Source organism: Mycteria americana, chromosome 6 (genome assembly GCF_035582795.1).
Source record: "Mycteria americana isolate JAX WOST 10 ecotype Jacksonville Zoo and Gardens chromosome 6, USCA_MyAme_1.0, whole genome shotgun sequence".
NCBI classification, from domain to species: domain Eukaryota; kingdom Metazoa; phylum Chordata; class Aves; order Ciconiiformes; family Ciconiidae; genus Mycteria; species Mycteria americana.
In genome coordinates, this window is record NC_134370.1 from 17,867,936 (window position 1) to 17,888,472 (window position 20,537).

The 20,537-nt window shown below is 35.6% G+C and overlaps 1 protein-coding gene across 1 annotated transcript in view; it reads left to right on the forward strand.

Annotated features, from left to right (window-relative positions):
- Positions 1 to 20,537, forward strand: part of KNDC1 (kinase non-catalytic C-lobe domain containing 1) — a 65,218-nt gene that overhangs the window by 42,804 nt on the left and 1,877 nt on the right. Inside the window, exons 10-26 of the mRNA XM_075504089.1 lie at positions 190 to 348; positions 703 to 780; positions 1,434 to 1,527; positions 1,707 to 1,869; positions 1,964 to 2,808; positions 2,926 to 3,070; positions 4,659 to 4,750; positions 6,787 to 7,190; positions 13,828 to 13,921; positions 14,035 to 14,132; positions 14,429 to 14,640; positions 15,880 to 15,993; positions 16,404 to 16,551; positions 16,795 to 16,974; positions 18,100 to 18,315; positions 18,636 to 18,718; positions 20,000 to 20,150. Of these exons, the coding sequence (XP_075360204.1) occupies positions 190 to 348; positions 703 to 780; positions 1,434 to 1,527; positions 1,707 to 1,869; positions 1,964 to 2,808; positions 2,926 to 3,070; positions 4,659 to 4,750; positions 6,787 to 7,190; positions 13,828 to 13,921; positions 14,035 to 14,132; positions 14,429 to 14,640; positions 15,880 to 15,993; positions 16,404 to 16,551; positions 16,795 to 16,974; positions 18,100 to 18,315; positions 18,636 to 18,718; positions 20,000 to 20,150 (3,276 nt within the window). The remainder of the gene's footprint in view (positions 1 to 189; positions 349 to 702; positions 781 to 1,433; positions 1,528 to 1,706; positions 1,870 to 1,963; positions 2,809 to 2,925; positions 3,071 to 4,658; positions 4,751 to 6,786; positions 7,191 to 13,827; positions 13,922 to 14,034; positions 14,133 to 14,428; positions 14,641 to 15,879; positions 15,994 to 16,403; positions 16,552 to 16,794; positions 16,975 to 18,099; positions 18,316 to 18,635; positions 18,719 to 19,999; positions 20,151 to 20,537) is intronic.

The window sequence follows — 20,537 nt, forward strand, 5'->3', positions numbered from 1 at the left end:
TTGAAATGGGCTGGGATTTTCATCAGCATCTTCAAAAGTCAAATGTGATTTGTACTTTGGATGCTCTAGTCATTTCTTTTTATGTGGGGAATGAGGGGAATTTTTGGATAATTTGCTGGAATTGGTTTTGAAGTGGAAGGTTGTTTTGGTCTGTTTACATCTTTCATGTCTCTTATGTTATACCAATAGGTCTATATTTATGGTGTTGCTGCAGTTCTGTGGATGGCTGCAAAATACAGTGTTCCATCAAGTCACAAACTAGCATTGCCAAGAAAATTTAAAAAACTTCTTCTGGATATGGCAAGAAAAAACCCTGAAGAAAGACCTTCTCTAGCTGATGCAATTAAGGTTACTAGATTTTAAGCAATTTTATGTGAAATTTAGTTGTGTCTAAAGTCTCATTTCAGTGATTTGAATATCAAAATATTAATTTATTTTTGGTAATAGACTGATACCTAATTAAATGATAACCAGTCAATTTGGGGTTTTCTTTTAAAGTTACCTCCCTAGGGACACAGAGGGGTGTGTTTTTAATTTATATTGAAATTGTCAATAAGGTACTCAGAATAGGTTCATATGACTTCCTAAACTTAGATTACTTCTAATTGACTATCTTGACTTTGTCCTTGTGCAGGAATACCTCACTTGATTGAAAACTTATTTACTAACTGAAAATTATCCTTTTTTTTTTTTTTTTTTAAGACATGCAATTGTTATTTACTTGAACAAGGTATAAACAGCAAAAATATTTTGGCATTGTTGAATAAATCTGTCTTTAAGGTAAGAGTGCCACCTTTTTTAATTCCCTATGTTTTTTCAATTAATTCTGTAAATTGTATTCCAGTAAGATTTTTGGCCCCTGCAAGTATAGTTAAATTTGTTCTCTGGGGGTTATTTTTGTTTTTTGGTGGTTGGGGTTTTTTTTTTACTTTTCACATAGTCTTTAAGTATTGCTTCTTTCTAGTTCTTGCTGTTGGAGTGGTCACACCCCAGATTTTGGTGCCCTGACTCCACAATCTGTGTGGGTGAGAGCTCAGAAATAAGAAGAACCAGTGACTTAATTTCATAATCTCTCTTTCATTTACCACCCCTCTATCGGAATGGAAGACATTAATATGTAATTGATGCATTCAGTCAATCCGTGGAACTGACTTTGTTCAAAACTTTGATTACCTAAAAGTTCTGATTTGAAACAGAGGGTTATCAAGATTTCCAAACAGTTCTACCAGTCCTTAGAATTTTGCGTGTCATTTGTTTTAATTCTCCACCTCGGCATGACTAGGTTGCTGCTTTGCAGATCACAGAAATTGAAAATCCTAAAACTCTAGGTTTATATGCAGATGGGTTTGTTTTTTATTAAGTAATGTGCTGAGCAGAATTTTAAAAAAGAAAATGCTAATAAATTCAGTTTGGACTTTAATTTTTATTGTTAGGCTGTTGAGGAAGAAGTAATATCTTCTCAAGACCATGTTGCTTTTGAATTTAAAAATGAAAGCCATGAAATGGACCCTTCAGAGTCAACTCTAGGTAAGCAGTCAAACTCTTTAACATGTTTACTTTGTTGTAATATTCTCTAGATCAGTTCTCCATGTAAGATTTTCTCTGTCAGGTACACAATTATTTTTTGTATCTAAATTGATTGTTATTTACCTTGAATTTATATTTTACATATTGTTCGTCTTTCTAATTGTGTTTTTTGTTTTTAGGATTTGTGCCTATTACCAGTGAAAGTAAACTTGTAGCAGTTAAAGGACCAGTACCATGCCAGGTTTCTCTAAATTGTGAGAAAGCTACGTTACCTGTTGCATTCACCTCTCCTGCAACTCACTTTAAGCCTATTATTCTCCAACAAAATGCAAATATAACAAAGTTAGTATATCCTAAAGCAGAATAAGTTAAACTTGAGACTTCATTGTTAAATCTACTGGAATTGTCCTCAAAAAAATTCTTTCTTCCTTTTCAGAGAGGTTCACACACCGATTTCTGAGCAATTCAAGAAAGAAACGAGACGAGAAAAACACATCAACCACAAAAAATCAGGATACATAGAAGAATCTAAAAGCTATGGTACTGAGGACACAGATGTTGTTGAAACTGCATCTGAAATACCTGAGTGTGATTTACAAGTTCCAGGCCACTCATCCCAGATATCTTCAGAAGAGCAAAAGTCAGGCAATGCATTTACTTCTATAGTTACATTACCATCACCGTCTGATTCCTCACATTTTCTACAGGAAAAGAGCATTTTATCTGAAGTTCCTTCAAGCTCCTTAGCTTGCCCTACATCTCCTAATTTTCTTCATATAAATAACATCATTCTCAAACAGGACTCGGAGAAAAGAGTTTTGACATTTGTGCCAGTACATTTAGCTGTATCAGAGCAAATACCAAATAAACCCCTTCGTTCAAGAATTGCTTATGATTGCTATCATAGTTTGCCAGTGCTACTTTCAAGTACTATTGCAAGTTATAAAATGAGCATGCAAGCAGAAAATGATGCCTCCCTTTGCAGAGTGCAAAACTGTGAGACTACTAGTACAGAGAACAAGTTTGATAAAAGTAACCCAGTTATTCAAACCAACTTCCAAGAAATTGAGTGTGCTGCCAGTGTAGCCAGTATTTTCACTGAACAAGATCACACACCATGTACCTCAGTGAATCAAGACAATTCTCATCCCTTTGATGTTGAAATCCTGCCCCAGCAGAACAGCACAAGTGACACTTTACTACAGAAAGTGGTTCATCTTATACAAGAGGAGTTTGCATTTGATGGCTATCTAGAGAACGGAGTTGAAGTTTTTGATATGGGTTTGTACATTTTCTTCTGTATATTATTATCATTGATGTGTAAGAATATTGTTAGTAATGTCTTTTTTTTTTCTCTCTCGTTTTTTTGTTTGTCTCTTTTTTCTTTTTTTAAACAAGGTAACTTCATTTTAAACTTAAAGGAAATTAAGTTTGGTATGTTCTCTGATACAATTTGTGAGAAGTTTTGTGAGCTCTACTGGGATGAAAAATTACTGGAGAATCTCTATCAGGTAGTAAATGGAGAAAGAACTTCACATTTATGGTAGGTGTTTGAACTTTTTGCTTCTTACAGTTCAATGTAATGTTTTTCTCCCTACTTCCTAGAAGCAGGAAAGGGTATGCTGCTTCTCTTCAGGTATCTTTACTTGTTTCCTGCCAGCTGTTAATTTCCCAGTCTATTACATACTTCATGGCCTTCCCCATAGCAAATAGTGCTTAATGGCTTAGCAGAAAATATTTTCTGTTGAGCTTGTCTGTAACTCCATCTTAGGATAGCTGAATAATGGAGACCTAATTCTGATCAGTATTGTTTTCAACCATTGATGGGGAGCTTCACAGTCTTGTTAGAGGCTGTTCAATCAGAAGTGAAATATGTTGTTCTTACTGTTCAGTTTGCTTATTCTGTTTGAGTTTAGTTCTTTATACATCCTTTTGTTCTATTCACACCTAAGAACAAGGAAATTAATTTAGCTTTGCTAGAAATGTTTTAATTAACTGATTTAGTTTGACTCAATGTTCCTCTTGGCAATCTTTTGTAAGTAGCCTGTTAAGTGAGAAAACACCAGCTTAATTTCTCCTTTTTACTATTTCATCTTCAATGACATATTTACCTGAAAAGCAATAAAAACCATTTTTGTTTTATTGCAGCCTCCAAATGCAGCATACTTATAAAAACTTCTTTCTGAAGGCTATTGTAAACATGTATAAATTTATACATGGAAGTTATGTATGTTTTCTTTGTCATGGTCTGGAACTACAAATTGGAAGTTTTGACAAAGAAGCTTGGTAGATATGGTCTAGAAAAACTTCAGTGTTAAAAGATGTCTTATCCCTACAGGAGGTTTCAGAGAGAATGGACTATGACCTCCAGATATCAGACCTTGACATGCTGGCCTATTTCCCATTTGGCTTGGGATTTTTAAGGAGCCATTGAAAACTGGTTGGAGGTTAGGCCCTTAATTCCCCAGAGCTGAATGTTATGGTAGGAGAAACTTGAGCTGTTGCAGCTGAATTACTGAGATATATGAAGAGGTCATCCTCTATATGAACTTTTAATACAAAGTAAAGTTTTTGAAAGCAGGAGTGAAAACGAAATCATCATTTATTATCCAGTATAAAAATACAGGTCTAGCTTTTAGATCACACACAAGAACTGCCTCAGAATATCTCTGAGACACTGCTTACTTAACATTCTGTAGACAAAGAATATAGCAGTTTTTAATTGTTACCTTATTTGACTTAAAATTGTGATTATTCTTATTAGGGATGACTTAGAGTCAGACTGTTACCCAGAGGTTGAATCCTGAGTGAAAAATTAATTACAGTAATTTCCAGTCTAAGTTATGCCTGGAGTTATGCCTTCTGTTTGTATGTGTTCTGATACTTCTGCAGGAATTTTGCCAAATGCTCTAAAGGAAAATCTCTGTCTTACTCAGTGTGCTTTAATGTCCATTTGAGTATTTTTTCTTGTAAAATAACAACTGAAGCTGAACATGCAAACTTCATGAGGTAGATAAATGCTATGAAACCCTTCACATACACGGTAGAGTCATTTGTAAGATCTCATTTTACTGAGGTAAATATAAAAATATATGAAACATTAATTTTTCCTAATCTTCTTGTATTTTCAGCATAACTGAGGCAGATGATTCAAAGCGTGGCACGGTATTCCAAGATCTGAAGGAATCTGATAGCTTTCTGGCAAGCAGTGGTGAGACAGAGGGTGAGAAGGGACTTCCTGTTTCTAGATCTTTGTGTATGCTAGGAATCTATCAATGACACAAGTTTTGAGAGATTAGCACTTTGAGTGTGTCTTCAGGAAAACACTCACCTTAGCACTTATGAACGTTGTCAGTGAATCTGAACATCCGATGCTTTGGAGACCTGTTGTCTTTTATATGAACCTTGCATATGACCAAATGCAATTGAGTGGGATGCCTGTTTCGTTTACTTTTACTTACTTTTATTTACACAGATGTGTCTGTTCAAAAACTCCCAAAATCCTAACTGCTACATGTGGTTTTCTTCTGTTCATCCAGCAGATGTTCTAGTGGCATGCTTTAAAGTAGGGAGAGGGAAGAGGGACAGTCGTACTGAGTCAGCTCCATGCAACATAGCAAGCTTAGCTAGGCAGAGAGGAGAGCTTTAGAAAATGCTTAAGACTCCTTAGGTGTTACTGAAGAAGTTGAGGATTGATTGAAGGATGACTGTGCAACAGATCTGGTCCTTCTTTGTTCACTTATCAGAATTAAAATGAAACTAGGCAGTAAAATAAGTGAAATGCATTAAAATAAAAAATGGTGTTATCAATAAAATTATTTACAAATTCTGGGAAAGGGAATTGTACAGAAATCTAGAAACTGAATTGCTTTTGCATTTAAATGGGCAGTTTTAACTATTCATCAAAAGTGTTTTCACAAACACGTAAAAAAAGAATAGTCTGTACCTCTCTCCTAGGAATTTCTCCACTTCCCTATTCTATCCACTGAAATGCCTTTTTTAAAGATAGATAGCAAAATGAACAGTAGGTCAAATGATTTGTTAATCAAGATAGTTTTGCCTTTTGATCATAAACTGGTTACAGGACACCATTTCAGGGCAGTCATTGAGGTTATATTAGTGGATTGTTTATTTGTACTTCAGTACAGGTTTTGCATTTTTCCTGGCATACTTTGTGATTGAAGGTTTACAAAATACTCCATCTTTCAGTAACTGAACTCAAAACTGAGCTGGGACTGGTAAATCCCATTATTATAACAAAACCATTACCCTTTCTAGGCTCGGTGTATTCAGGGACAGGTTGTATTTGATTGCTGTTGTATCAGTATTTCTTTTTTTTTTTTTTTTTTTTTTCAAGATAGTTCAGTCAAGTTTCAGCATTTAAACTTGGTTACTGCTCTGTTTTGAGCAAAGCTAAACTGTGTGTTCTTTACAGAACGGCTTATACCCCTACATTGTTAACTTTTACGGCAAAACATAAATTTGTAAGTTTGCACTTGACTGCTGTCATTCTATGTTACAATTCTCCATTTTGGCTCAGAATGATTGCAAATGTAGACCCAGACTTTCCCATGGGGTATGTGATTTCTTTGCACCAGTAGTCTAGGTCTGTTTGACTCCAAGGTGGCATATCTAAGCCCTGGAGGATTGCTCAAGTGAAAAGGGAGACTTCTGGCAGGCGTAAAAGCTCCTGTCAGCATCATACCAACCTTTGACTGTTGCCTCACTCCCTCAAGGTTGGTAGTAGCCATTACAATTCCAAAGAAGTCCCATCATAGCTCAAGGGAGTGAGTCCTGTAGCAGCAGAAAGTTTAACATCTGTGTCCCCTTTGGCTATATCAAGTATTCTTGCCCTCTGTGTATGGAATAAAAGCTTCAAGACTTATGGATGGAAAAAACCTCAAGAGCTAAGCTTTTTGCTAATACATGCACAGGTCTGACATATTTAACTTCTGTTTTAAAGCTTCTGTACTATCCTTTGTTTAAATGCTTGTTGTATATGCACAGAACATATTTTGTAATTTTCAGAAATGTATTGACCAAAGCTTAATAGTTCTGAAATGTCTTCAACCTTTATCATTTTACAATGTGTAGTTGAGGAAAAAGAAAGCACAGAGCCAAAATAAGCATCTAACACTACTGTTAGAGGTCATAGGTAGTTTCATAACTGTATTTTGTATGTGTAGTGTTTAAGTTCAACAAAGCATGCATCACAGCACCATGACGATTATTTCTTTCCCCCCCATACACCCTCTCTAGGAGAAGGGGAAGCAACCTTTGATGTGAAGGCTGAGCCTATGATAAATACATCATTAGCTGAAATGGATTTTAATGAGTCACCTTCGGATAATTTCAAAAAAGAATTGAAGCTGCAGAATACTATCCCTATAGAAAAAAAGGGGCAATGTTTACAAAGCAACGGCTGTTGTATTGGTCCAGGCTTTACAGAAGAAAATATAGAGCCAGAGGAAGAGACCATAATAAAGATAGCTGGAAACAGCTACCTTGTGTCTCCCAATCTACCTGACTTTCATAGCTGTAGTCCCGGTTGGAGCAGTGCATTTTATGGAGCTGAATGTTTTGATTCAGAAGTTCATAGTTACATGAAAAACCTTGGAAAGCAGAAATCAAGTGAGTCACAAAATATAGATGCTAAAAAAGTGGTGAGTACATTGATTTAAAATCATTAAGCTACCTCTTTACTTGCTGGTTAAAAGTATAATATTTATTGTGTTATAGTGAGTTGAAACCCCCTTTCTTCTTTTAAATATTGACTCTTAAGTGTTTTAAAATCCTCAAAATTTAGCAGGTTAAGAGTAGTATTCCAAAATAAAGAGCACTGACATGAAATTGATAATCACTGACCTACAAGCCATCTCTTCCCGAAGTTGACTGGAAAAGTACTGTCTGCCATATACACCAACCCCATGGTGGTAATATTATAGAAAAGAGCTAAGAATGGCGATGACTGGTGTGTATCACAAGCTCTCAAGAGGTCCTCCTTGTCATGTGCTCTGAGCCCTTTTCCTTGGTCACGGTGAATTCCCTGCCAGCTTCTCACTGTTTGCTAGCAGAATGGCAGTTATCTTCTCTTGACAGCTAATCATAATGATGAAGGCAGCTTTGTGCCTTTTAAGCAGCTTGGGGGGCATGGGTAAGGGGGGTGGGTTGTTTTAGATTAGCAAGGTCTTCCATTCCCTTAAAGATCATATCAATCACGTTTACTTAATTTTTACATTTGTGCATCTGTCTATAACAGGCTTCAGTTGGTAAATATTGTTGTAAATATTTCAAGTCCAAAGCCACAGAGTAAGGATAATATATGAAACTGTAGAAATCTATATAGCTGGAGCTGGTTCATGGGAAGGAAAAGGAAAAATTTAAGTAAATGAGTTATTAGTACTGGAAGACCTATTAGTATAGGGATACCTGGAATATTTGTGTCCCTGAGAATGGTTAGTTGTCTAGTTTGTGTATCCTTATTGTTTCTGCCAGAGACATGTTTAATAAAGATTGCACTGCTCTTGTGGATTTTCTTACTATGGGCAGTTGAATTTGTTGCTTTATTTTTAAAGTGAGCTTGACAAAGTAGAACTGAACAGCTGAGAACAGAATCTAGACTTCTTTGTTTCCAGATAGCCAGTTTAAATCCCAATGGATCTATTTAGATTCATTTTTTTTGAAGCACTGTAACCTCACTTCAGTTTTCAGTAAAAAAACATAAGTATTTTTCTGTTATTAGGCAAGTTAAAGCCTGAATTGCTGAGGATGTTTTACTTTTTTGCTCCTTAATGTTCAGGTATAAGTCTATAGGAGAAAATAGCATGAGAAACTTGACCTACTCTTGGTTTCTGTAAAAATAAATAAATAAAAATTAAAAACCAAAATTTTCAGGACTTTCACTCTCAAAAATTTCCATCTACTCAAAAATTCCTATTTCTAACCCTATAGGGCTGTTTAATCCTGTGTAAGCATGCCAGCTAGGGAAAAATGGGCTTGCATAATCTCCCTTACTTGAAGGACTAATTCTTGACTGAAGAACAGATTTTCATGAGTAAGGAGTTTTCATAAGCATCTAAATAGCATTTTTCTGTTTCAACAGGCAGTCTTTCTTACTTTGAGATTTTACAGACTACTCAACAATTTAGTTTGATTCAAAAGGATGAATTATTTTCTGAGTTCTTGGCAATTGTTTTCCGTATTTAACAGGCATACAACAAAAATTAAGCAAGATTTATGGTGCTTACAGTCTGCTTTGGAATTTGCTTATGAAATTAATGCATACTATTATACATTGCTACTATCTGAATTAATGCATAAGAACTTGGCTAACCCAACAATCATACAGGAGGCTGGGGCAAAAATAGTCATGAGGTATCTCTGTAGAAAATGATATTGTGTTTGTGCCCAGTACGTTCCACTGGAGGAAGATTACTATTGATACAAAGTCCAATTCATTCAGTTTTGCAATTAGTAAACAATTCATTTAGAGAGCGAGAGCTCACATTCAATAGCTGAAAAAGATGCATACTACTCTGAGGATAAGTGAACTAATCTTCCTCGTGTTATGTAAAACTAGTGTGAAATCTTAATAGCTGGATGAAAATTAGACTCTAATCTTACCCTGAGTAATGCAGAAATAATGTATGTGATCTGTACTGCATATGAGGCCAGGTGAACAAACAAGCATAAAATAATTATTTGCAGACAATAGAAGCTTGGTATCTTATATAGTCTTCCTAATTTGTGAGATCCCTTTGTGTCCAAGTTACGAGGAATACAATTATAGACTGTCATCTTCAATTATGAAGTCAATTTCAGTTTATATTCCACCATTTTCTTCAGAGAAGGTTAATGGAAGATTAAATACTCTTGTACAGCATAGAAATGTTTTGAATCCATTGCAAAAGAAAAGTTAATTTTCACAAAAAAGCATGTATGTGCAGATACGTATATTCTCTGTTGTACTGTTTATATAAAAAGTCTTGGTATAGTAGAATGTTCAGGTATATAATCTTAAAAATATTTTTAATAATATTGTATTAAATGTTCTTTCATATTTTTTATTTAAAAAGTTTTTAAAGTGACTTGTTACTACAAATTCAACAGAGGCTAGTTTAAAATATCAGTTACTTTTTGGTCTTGTGACCATTTTTTTTCTTTCATTACCATAGCATCAACAACTTTAATCTTTCTGCTGGGGTTACTATGACACTGACTTTCTGTGGAACTCAGCTTCTTCCAAATGTGTTTAAAATAAAAACTTACAGAATCATAATGCTCCAATTGCAGCAATCTTGAACATTTAACCTGAGCAAAGAAAACCTTCCTAAAATCCTGCTGTTTTTCCAAACTCCATCAGTCATGACAATTTCTGAAATAAACTATTAGCAATATTGTTGAAACAAGATGAACTGTTACAAGTTTTAACTGGTCAATATATATGAGAAAGACAGGGAAAAAATATGAAACTGAAATTTATTTTTCTGCTATTGCAGCAGTCAGGAGACGATGATTCTTAGCTGTAACACAATCAATTATCAACGTGTAGGTGATAAGCAGCTCTACCCAGCTTCTTTGTGCTGTCTCTGCTGCCTAATTCATCAAACCAAACACTACAAATCAAACGTGAAAATGTATAGCATGATTTTAATCTCCATACCTGCAGCTGAAAAAGACCAGTTCGTATCTCATTTTGGACAATATGGATGTTGATGGGACCATTGATAGGGGTAGGATTTAACATTTATAAGTCCCTGTGTATTGTTGTACTTGGATGTAGCCAACAGCTGTATTTGTACAGCAAAGTGTTTTCAGCTAGTCGTATTTGATAATATGAACATTTATGTGTTATACTTGGAGTACATGTTATTTAGAAAATAAATGTGGTCGTCAGTCATTGGCATTTATGAAGTGTTAACACTGTTAATGTGTAAACAATGAATAAGAGCTGTGCAAATTCCAAGGGAATGACGCACTGTCTGAACCAAAATACTGAGAAATAAAATAGACTCAATGTGAAAATTAACATGAGTTTTCTGCTGAAGTAGAAGCTCAAAAAAGTTAATTATTCTAGTTGCCAACTTCTCACTGTAAAATCTAGTGGAGAAAACGCATGTCCCATATCCTGTCCAGGAGGACTACAAAGTCCAAAGGAAGGCTTGTAAGTGGCTGTTTCGAGCAGGAAGGTGGTTTGCATTGCTGGAGGAAGGTTCTGCCTCTCTTGCAAGGTAGAGCTGTTTGTCTCCACCCTATCCTTCCTTGTTTAAATCATGTTAACTGGTTTTATTTCAGAAACCAGTTCCTTGATTAGCTGTAGTCTAGTTTTCATTATTTGGCAAGGGTTATATGAACCTACTTTTTGCCCCAGGTCTCTGACAGATTTTTAAAAAGTCAGCAATAAAGTTGAGCTGATTCTACAGCTTTGTGGTAAAGTGTGCTAAAGCAGTGTTTAGGAGTTGCTATTTCAAAGAGTGAGTGTTTAAAGATAGTTAGACATTTGAGCTTGACTACATTCGTCCTGACTTAGTGGCACTACCCTTTCATAGGGATAGGTCTGCTCGGTCGGTTCAGGTCTAATCTGCAACTGGAACTGAGTACTGAATGAGAGTCTAACCACACAACAAATTACAGTTTTGGAGACATATACATCTCACTAATACACTTACCTCTCCCATGAAAATATTCATATGATTCAAATGTTTCTTTATTGACCTTCTAAAACTATATTGCAATTAAATTTGTTTAGTTTTTTAATGTTGTATACCTGCAAGTAGGTTTGGGAACATGCAGGTTGAGTGCCAGAACATATAATTATATTTATGACAGAATTAAATATTCTGCCATAAAAATAATTATCTTTTCTATTTTTCTACTGGAACCTGTTGGATATTGTCTGCACCTTAGATAGGTTGTGATTTAATGAGATGCAAAAAGTAAAACATTTGTTATATGATGAACAATATTAACAAAAGGATTAATCAAGCTATTATTCCAAAAAATGGTAATATGTATTCTTATGTTTGGAAGGAATGTGAAATAGCATAAAAAATAAAATATGGATCAAGGTGACACTTTCAAATGACATAAAAATAATTAATGGTTTACTGTGTACATACTTATCAGATAGTTCATTGTGGTTCTTAACGTCAGCAAAGGTTAATCTACATTTAGAAAAGTTAGTCCTTAGGCAAGCAAGTATATGTCCCCTGCCTCACATCACCTCTAGACCAGGAGCTGCTGATTTTGCACCCTCATACACAGCGCATCCAGGCAAACCAAACCAAGTCCTTGCAGCAGAGCAAGAAGGGACGGCAGCTACCAGGGCTGCCATTTCTCCAGGGCGATGTCCCAGTCTGCCCTCACAATGAGAAGAGCTTTTTTTCTGTAGTCTGATAAGCTGGCTTCAGTTCTCTTGCAGCCCCAAGCCTTCACCCTTAGCCTTTGCCCTTTTCCTCTTTGCCTGCACTAGGTTTCAGTTATCCCCCAGATCTCATAAGCTACTTGTAACAGTCTCCACCAAACTTCCATGCACCCAAACTGTGACTAGGAGGTTGCTAGCACAAGTTTTGCATATTCTGGCCACAGTTTTCCCTTTCCCATTCCTTTTCTCTTTTCCTTTCCCTTCTGCCAATATTCTGCATCCTTTTGTGGAGCCACCTTTCAGCATGTAAAAAACTTACGCTTCAAAGACAGGTTGGAATTTGCCATTTTCCCAAGTAAACAAAGTTACTCTATCATTACTTTGTTGCCTAGACTAAGGGATGTTCTACAGAGAAGTGTCCTCACAAATTAAATGTACTTCAGAGGAAGCAAAACAATTGAATGTATAGCTTCATCAAAAATGTTTATATTCTAGGACCTACCTAAAATGGAAGAGGTTGTAGAATAGACTGGGAATTTGCTACTGACTTCATTGCTACTCACCTGAAGTTCTTAGGGGACAAACCACTTCTGTCCATCAGATTCCGAACATCAGAAAATGGCCCCTTTTTCTGATTCCCTTCCTGTGTTCATAGTCTCTTAATTGACTTGGTTTCACTTTAATTGATGAAACAAAGCCAAACCTTTAAGTAAAAGCAAGCAGTTTCCAGTTCAGAATCTGGATGATAGCTTTTCTGTGCTTTCACTATTCTCTGTGATGCCTGTGTAGTGGTAAGTCTCTTAAAAATCCACAGGGCTTTTGTGACTCTTGCTGCTAATGAACTATGTTGTTAAACCTTTTGAGCTTTTCTGAAAAACAGTGACAGGTTTTTCTCAAACTTAAATTAATTTCTAGTAAGTCCATCCCATTAAAGCTAACCTATTTACCAATCTGTTGTTTGATATGTTAGCTCTGAGCTATGTGTTTTCTGATCGCTCTGCTTGTGGGAGTTCTGTCTGCTGCATTCAGTGAATTTACTCCATTTAAAATGCTGTTTCATGTAACTGGGTCACTGGTAGCTAGCTTAGGACCCAAGTGCAAAAGCCACCACTTTTATAAAACACAACACACATCATGTTTGTTGTTTCATAATAAATCAGAAGCTGAACCCAAAGCGGATGGCCCATTTTCATTGGTTGGTAAAATAATGAAACCTTTGATATGCAAACAAATATAAATGTTTACATTAAATTTGATATTATTGTGAGAAACCCTATATACTTTTGTTTCTATCCATTGCTTATATAATTCTATAGAAATTTAGTTTATTTTTTCAATTATGTAAAATGCATAAATATAAAATATGTAAGCTGAACTTCAAAATTGATATGTCCTTTATTTATAGAGCAGCTCTCCTGTCTACCTTCTGACCTGGTTGTATAATACAATGTAATTATACGTGTTTGGAAACCATTGCTTTCAGTCAAACTTTCAGTTCTTGCTGGAAATATAGGTCAGCTGCTTAACAGAGCATTTCTGGGGTCTGCACTGATTGCAGAACGCATCACTTTTAATTCTGGATGACTTCTGAGTGTAACTTTAAAAAATGCTCTTGAAAACAACAAATAAGTGCAGTTATAACTAAAGGCATGTTTATATAAACGGATTCAGACAAACTTCAATGCAGTCTCATCGTACACAGACCAGCTCCAGTTCTGAAGTTATAGAACTTGTGGTATAACTAATGCTTTTCTGATGCCTGCTGTAACTTGCCTGTAAGCACAGGTGTGAAAGGTAATTTTTCTGGCTTAGTATCATATTCTTGTCTGTTTGGATGTTCTTTTTTTCATACAAAATAATTTTCTTCTAAAACTTCAATTTCCTACTAGAACCTTGCATTTACCATTCTGATCAGAATCCTTTTTCTCTTTAAATAGGAACTAGAACAATTGCTAATGATGGAGACAAAAAATTACAGAAAGACCATAAAGTTTTACCAGAAACTGTTGCAGAAAGAAAGAAGAAGCAAAGGTAAGATTACAGCAGCTTGCCAGTAATAAAATGAGTGCATAGTACTTGTAAGGATTTTTTTTCTGTAAATCAGAATAATTTATGTTCTTATGCTGTGTGTTTTAAATCTAAAGGTCCTGAAACTAAATCTATGCTGCCAAAATTGAGAGGACAGCTACAGGAGATGAAATCAAAAGTGCAGTTTCTTGAACTGGTGAAAAAATATGTGCAGGCAAGTCAGACTTTATTTTGCTTGTGTTTCATTTGTCATTTCATTACTGCATCAGCATAGCTGGCTGCTCAAGTCAGTATATGAAATGTGAAATGTTTTGTGTCAAGTGCCAAATTAAGTAGGAGCTAAAAGAATTGTTAAAATAAAGGTAATTGCTACTAGTATTGTTTAAAAAGGAAGAAAAGCAATTGTATGAAATGCAATTTGGCTTTAAGTCGAGCTGACTGCATTTTGTGTGGACTTTCCTCTTTCTTTCCTATGTTTTATTTTTTTCATGGCTTTGCATCTTTGAGCAGATCATGTATGCAGAGCAGTGGGGTGTGGAATTCTGTGTGCTGCCTACAGTCATTCACAACGGGAGAACTGACACTGTGGATGTGGCACCTACGGATGAGTCATCACTGCTTCTTTACTATAACACAGAGAAACACCAATGTAATAATCAAAGTGGAATAAGAGTTCTGCAGGCTGGTACACCACTTGGTTTAATGGCTTATTTATATTCTAGGTATAGTATATTTTGCACATCCTTAATTGGGAGTGGGTTGAGGTATAGTTTCCTAATTCAGGAAAAAATAGTCTCAGTGATAAATCCTAGTTACTCAACCTTACATAAATTCTCCTCTCTTGTATCATGTTTACTGTTATTTCTATGAATGCTTATTTACAGAAATGGGCATGGAAATGGCAAAAGACAGTCTGATAAGAAGTAAGCCAAACTGCTAAGTTTGGGTTTGATTAAAACTTGAAGCATTTGATAATAAATCAAAAACTAATAAGTTTAAACCTTTTTATCCTTTACTTATTTGAGGTTTTGTTCTGATAGTTGCCATGGAATCAAGGCTTTATGTTACTGCCAGCAGTATAACAATTCTTTGGAACATACAATTTGATAATTCTTCTTAATAGGGTCTGGATGTGAAAACGTATAGGTTCTGTTTTACAGATTATTGCCACAGTCCTTGGGACTGATCAAGATGCAGGCTTATCTCAGGGCTTAAATGGGGACAAAGATGTCCTTTAACCTTCAGCTAGGGTGAGGGCAGTGTTGTTTTGTTTTAAGGTACCTGAGCCATAATAGTATGAAGGATGGAAACTGCTTGAGAAGAGACTCCATCAGACTTGTGCCCAGCTTATCCTGACTCTGAGACCCAGTTACTTATCCTGAGTGCTGCTTTGCCTGGTAGTTAATATTTTGCACAAAGTGAACAAATTGTTTTGGAATCAGAGCTTCCGTGTTGATCAAACCCAAACTTCCAGGGTTAGCCGTAAGCCATCAGGGAGACATGACAATTAACCTGTGTTAAGACCTTGAGAGTGTGTGTGTGCATAGATAAAAAAATAAAACGCACTAATTTTTAATGTGTGTGTAATAAGTATATTCTGTGTTAAAGCAACTACTTCTCTAATTAGAGCTACATTAAATATGAACATTAGAACATTAAATATGTTCTTCCATACTATTTAGAATGTAACTTTTGATAATAATAGAAATGTTAAAGGGGTTCTTCACAAAATTGCAAGTAGAGAAACTTTTTTTTAAAAGAAATTATGCTTTCAGTGTTGGCAATCACAATATTTGGTGTGTAAAAATAAAATAAAAAGGAATCAATGTTTTATGTAGAGCTCGAGAATTTAAAATCCCTACTAATTCTTGATACTTTGAGGATTTTTTTGCTGTTGCTGTACTCTAATGCAAGAAGAAATTGTGTTCTTGCTTGTCTGAAGTTGTTCTTGTGCTTCACAGAAATGCATTTTTAGAAGGTTACGTACAGCAGTTTCTCTACACGTTTCGCTATTTCTGCACACAAGAAGAATTTTTGCAGTTTCTTCTCGATAGAATCAGCAGCACTTTATCCAGGTACAGTAATTTCCTGTGAAAAATATTATCAAAGCACAATTGACTTTTTCCCGCAATGGCAAATAGCTGTTTCTGAAAAGAACTACTTAATTGAACTGAATTGATGTTTGCTTTTGTAAGTCTCTCTTGACAAGTGAGAGTGAAACTAGAGCAAGTGCTGTATTTGACAATGTGCTTACTTCTTTTTTCTTCTGAATCTGAGTCTTACTTTTGCGAGTTGTTCAGTGATGGATTGTAAGTACAGCCACAGCTTTGTTTCCATAGAGCCATGGATTCTAGAGGCATGGAACATAAGAATTTAAGATAGTACAGTCAATACCAAATAATACTTGTGTATTTTTCAACACTTATTTTTAAATTGGAATTGGATATCAATTTTGGTGAAATAAGTGCCTTTTTCTTCTCACCAGTGCAAGCCTGGATCCTTCCACACCACTTACCAAAATATGTAACCGCAGTTTCTACATCCTGCAGGCTTGGATTGAAGACTGCTACAGTGTAGACTTTGCAACAAATACTGATCTTTTGTGTACCCTGAAAGAATTTATTTCTTCCAAGGTAAGTCAGAATTTCAGTAGAAGCTTTAAGAAAGAAAAAAATTGATCCAAGTCAGTTATGGTATATGTATGATTGTTATTACAAAAAACTGTCCTAATTACAATTAAAGTAGCGTAATCTTTGACAGCTATGTTCAATGTGTCTGGTTTTGGACAGACATGAATCTTACAACTGTATTGTGTGTTACTTATAGTTTATGGGAAATTGAGTTCAATCTTCTGTTAACCTGTTTTGCATTTACAGGTTGCTCCATTAAATGGCTATGGTGAGCGCTTGTTGTCATTGCTTGAGGATGCTTCTGCCAGGAAAAATGGCAGCGCTCATCAGTGCTCCAGCGTGGACAAATGTGAAGAGGAGGGCGAGGAGGACAGGAAAACATTACATTCTCTATGTAAAAAGCTCTCAGAAGATGTTTCCAGAAAGGCATGTCTTTTCTTCAGACTGCAGTATATGGACCACATTTCCATATATTATTTTCTGACAAAACCTAGAGTATCCAGCTTAGGGTCTACACCTTGATTTAGTAAAATTTATGTACCTGCATGTTAAACTTTCTTTTGAAAGTACCTAAGGCCTAAACAGTTCTATAACTGTGAAAGTAACCTTAAGCCTTAATTGCACCGTGTCAGCTGTTTCAGTAATAATAGATCAGATAACAAAAATTTTGAGAGGAGTTGAACTCTTCCTCCTTGATACTAGCATGTGACTCATAGTTACTAGGAAACATTTTCCCCCCTTGTCAAATATTAATACTTTTTATTAGGCATATATCTTTGTACGTCTATAAATATAGGAAAACAGTGGGGGGTGAGGGATTTCCTGCTAGAACTTCAAAGCTTGTAGCAAAAACTTGTCTGAACTTTTGTCTGTATTTACTAGTTCATGTAGTGTGCTAGTGAAAAGTAAATCCAGAAGCTGGAGCATACTGTAGGCTTTTCCTGAAAAAAGGTCTCTCTACAGAGTGACCAAAATGACATGTGGAAGTCAAATATATAAATAATGTGCAAGTTGAATTTAGAATCAGCTTCTTGATAGAGGTGCAGAATTCCATGGGGTATACTGGAGATTCAACCAATAAAGGGCAAGCAGAATAGAGAAAACATGGACTTCTTTTATTGTCACTGCATCATAATGATACTGGAAGGTGGAAGAAGGGAAAAGAATGGAAAAACAAATAATTATTTGGAAAGGGCTGTTTGATTCTAAGCAAAAAGAGTACAAGAAATAGTAAGAGTAACAAGTAAAACATAAAATACAAAACTTCAGAATATAAACTATTTTATGGCAGCAAGCTTGAATACACAGAAGTTTCCATTGTTGATTGAGATCTGTTAACCTCCTGCTCAGACTCATCAACTGTGCATATTATATTAACTTAAAATAGCAATGTTGAATAAACCATTTAGTGTCTGGGCTAACCTTGAAGATTAGCTGAAGAGTTTTGCATCCACAAAGGTGTTTCTTTAACAAAACATTCCAGAAAGTTAAGTCAAGGGGAGACAATGGTTGCTTTAGAGAAGTGTAGCTTTACATATTTTTTTTCTACAGAACTTTAACTGGAAACTTTCCAAAGGTATGGGACCAATTGCACAATATCAGAGAGAGCGACTGTACACTATTTCGCCAGTTTTGCCAAAGCCATGCTATAACAGTTTTACAGAAGAATTCCCAGTCTCCTTTGCTAAGGCAGATGAAGTGGGACCATATCTCTTAATAGAATACAGTGCACAACAGCTTTGTTGTCAGCTGACATTACTGCAACAGGTACAAAGGACTAGGTTTACTTGGAAGTACAAATATCTATCTTCTTACTTTATACTCAGCCTCCTTTCTCTACCATTTCCCAACCCTGATTCAAGCTTATTTCATACTATTTCATAAGACTTTGAATTAAAATAATCTGTTTCTCTCTTGTAATCTCTACAGCAATAATTTAGAATGGCTAATTCTATTCTTAGGCTGTGATCCCTGTGATAAATTTGCTGGGGGGAGGTGGGGGGGGAACCTCTGTCATTTTTATCCCCGAGCATTTTAGAAGAACTGCTAGATCTAACAACAGATATATCTTGCTCTTTTTTGTTTAGGAAGTATTTCATAAATGTCATCCAGTACACTTTCTAAATTCAAGAGCACTTGGTGTTAAAGACAAATGTGTTGCTGTCCAAAAGTAAGTTGCTTATTTTAACTGCCCTTGTATTCTGCTGATGCACAATAACTTACTGTGTAACACCTTTAATACATCCAGGAAGAGAGGAAAAACATTTTAAATACTTAGTATGTTTTCGACAGAGTAGGTAGTCTGTTTACATAAATTTTTGAATTTCAGGAGATTTTATACATGTGTATGTATATGTACCTATGCACGTATGTGTATGTGGTACATCACATTTGCAAGGTGATTTCTTCGAAATCTAAAGTGGGTCAGGCCAAAATATTTCTGAAGACTTGTGTTAGGAGGGTTGCTTCAGAGGTTTTATTTTTGCCAGACAAAATTGTAATCGTTTCTGAAACGGGCTACTTGATAATGCCTGTGTGTATGTATATAAAATCTCAATGACCGTTACAGAATCACAGAATAGATGAGGTTGGAAAAGACCTCTCAAGATTGTGTAGTCCAACCCCCCCGCCTTGAGCAAGGTCAGCTAGAGCAGGTTGCCTGGGATTGTGTGCAGTTGGGTTCTGAATGTGGATGGAGACTCCACAACCTCTCTGTGCAGTGGTCATTTTGTACTGTCAGGTAGATGAAGTATCAGTATTCACAGATGCGTAAGAATTTTGCTATAGTTATTAGAGTGGTTACCAACCTATTTAAATTACTTGCTCAACGGTAATTAATGTTTTCATCCAGCCACATGGACCTAATTATATTTGATTATGGTCTACTTCTTACATACTCAGTGGATTCAGCTAGCTTCTAATTAGTACTTTGTAATTGCACTACCTGTAGTAGACTTTTCTGTCTAAGGATAGGGAATGAACACCTAAAGCAGCTCATCTTTTACAGATTGTTAAATGCAGGGGCTAAATCAGCTGGTTTATACTGATTTGGGGTTCAGGCATGGGAAACAAACTGTGTGGTGCCACTACGTATCGGGCTCAATTTCTTACATGGCTGCAGTTTTTAATGAGTTTGGATTTCTGGCTGTTATTTGGTGTCAGATTGGATGGTTTGTTTTATTCAGTAACAAGTGGTGAAGGTGTCTTTATGTACAGAAATGTATACTGCATACACCTATCTTGTAATCGCATATAATCATCTTGTAATTATAAGGAAGAAAAAGTAACATAGCTCACTATTTACTTTGTAAAAGATTATAAAATCAAGACTGCAAGCACTGCAAAATTATTTTAAATGGTTAGAAGTTGGCATCTTCAGAATCAAGATTTTCTTTGAAAACCCAAAGTCAGCATGAATTATTTTTGCCTTTTTTTTCTATTCTCTCCATAGAGCTGTTTCTACTGAGACAGTTTCACTTAAAGTCTGTAATCTGTTTCTGTCGAAGTGCATACAAGACCAGTACCTTCTGCAATTATTAAGAAATGCAGACAGTATCAGCACCTGGGTTGCTGCTGAAATTGTAACATGTCACACGTCTAAGGTTCGTCATTGTTTATTGTATTATTAATTATGAAATGGTTATTTATTTGTTATTGTATATGAGTTGCTATGTAGCAAAGCTGCAAGAAATATTCTGAAATATACCTGTGAGTGAGCAGTTAACAATTTGATTTATTGTCACAAGGAGGGTCTTGGATGTCTTGGATGTTTTGTAGTAGCAGGTGTCAAAACCTAATAGCATGTAAGAAATGGGTTGCCTGAGGAGAATAGATGTCAGACTTTAACAAGGACACCTCAGTGACAGAAAAGAGAAAACTATGTGTTGGAGGAAAATGTTACTACAGTCAACAATTTTGGTGATAAATTCAAAAAGAAAATGCATCTCTTCTTCTTCCTTCTCATTTAATTTTATTATGTAGATTTATGT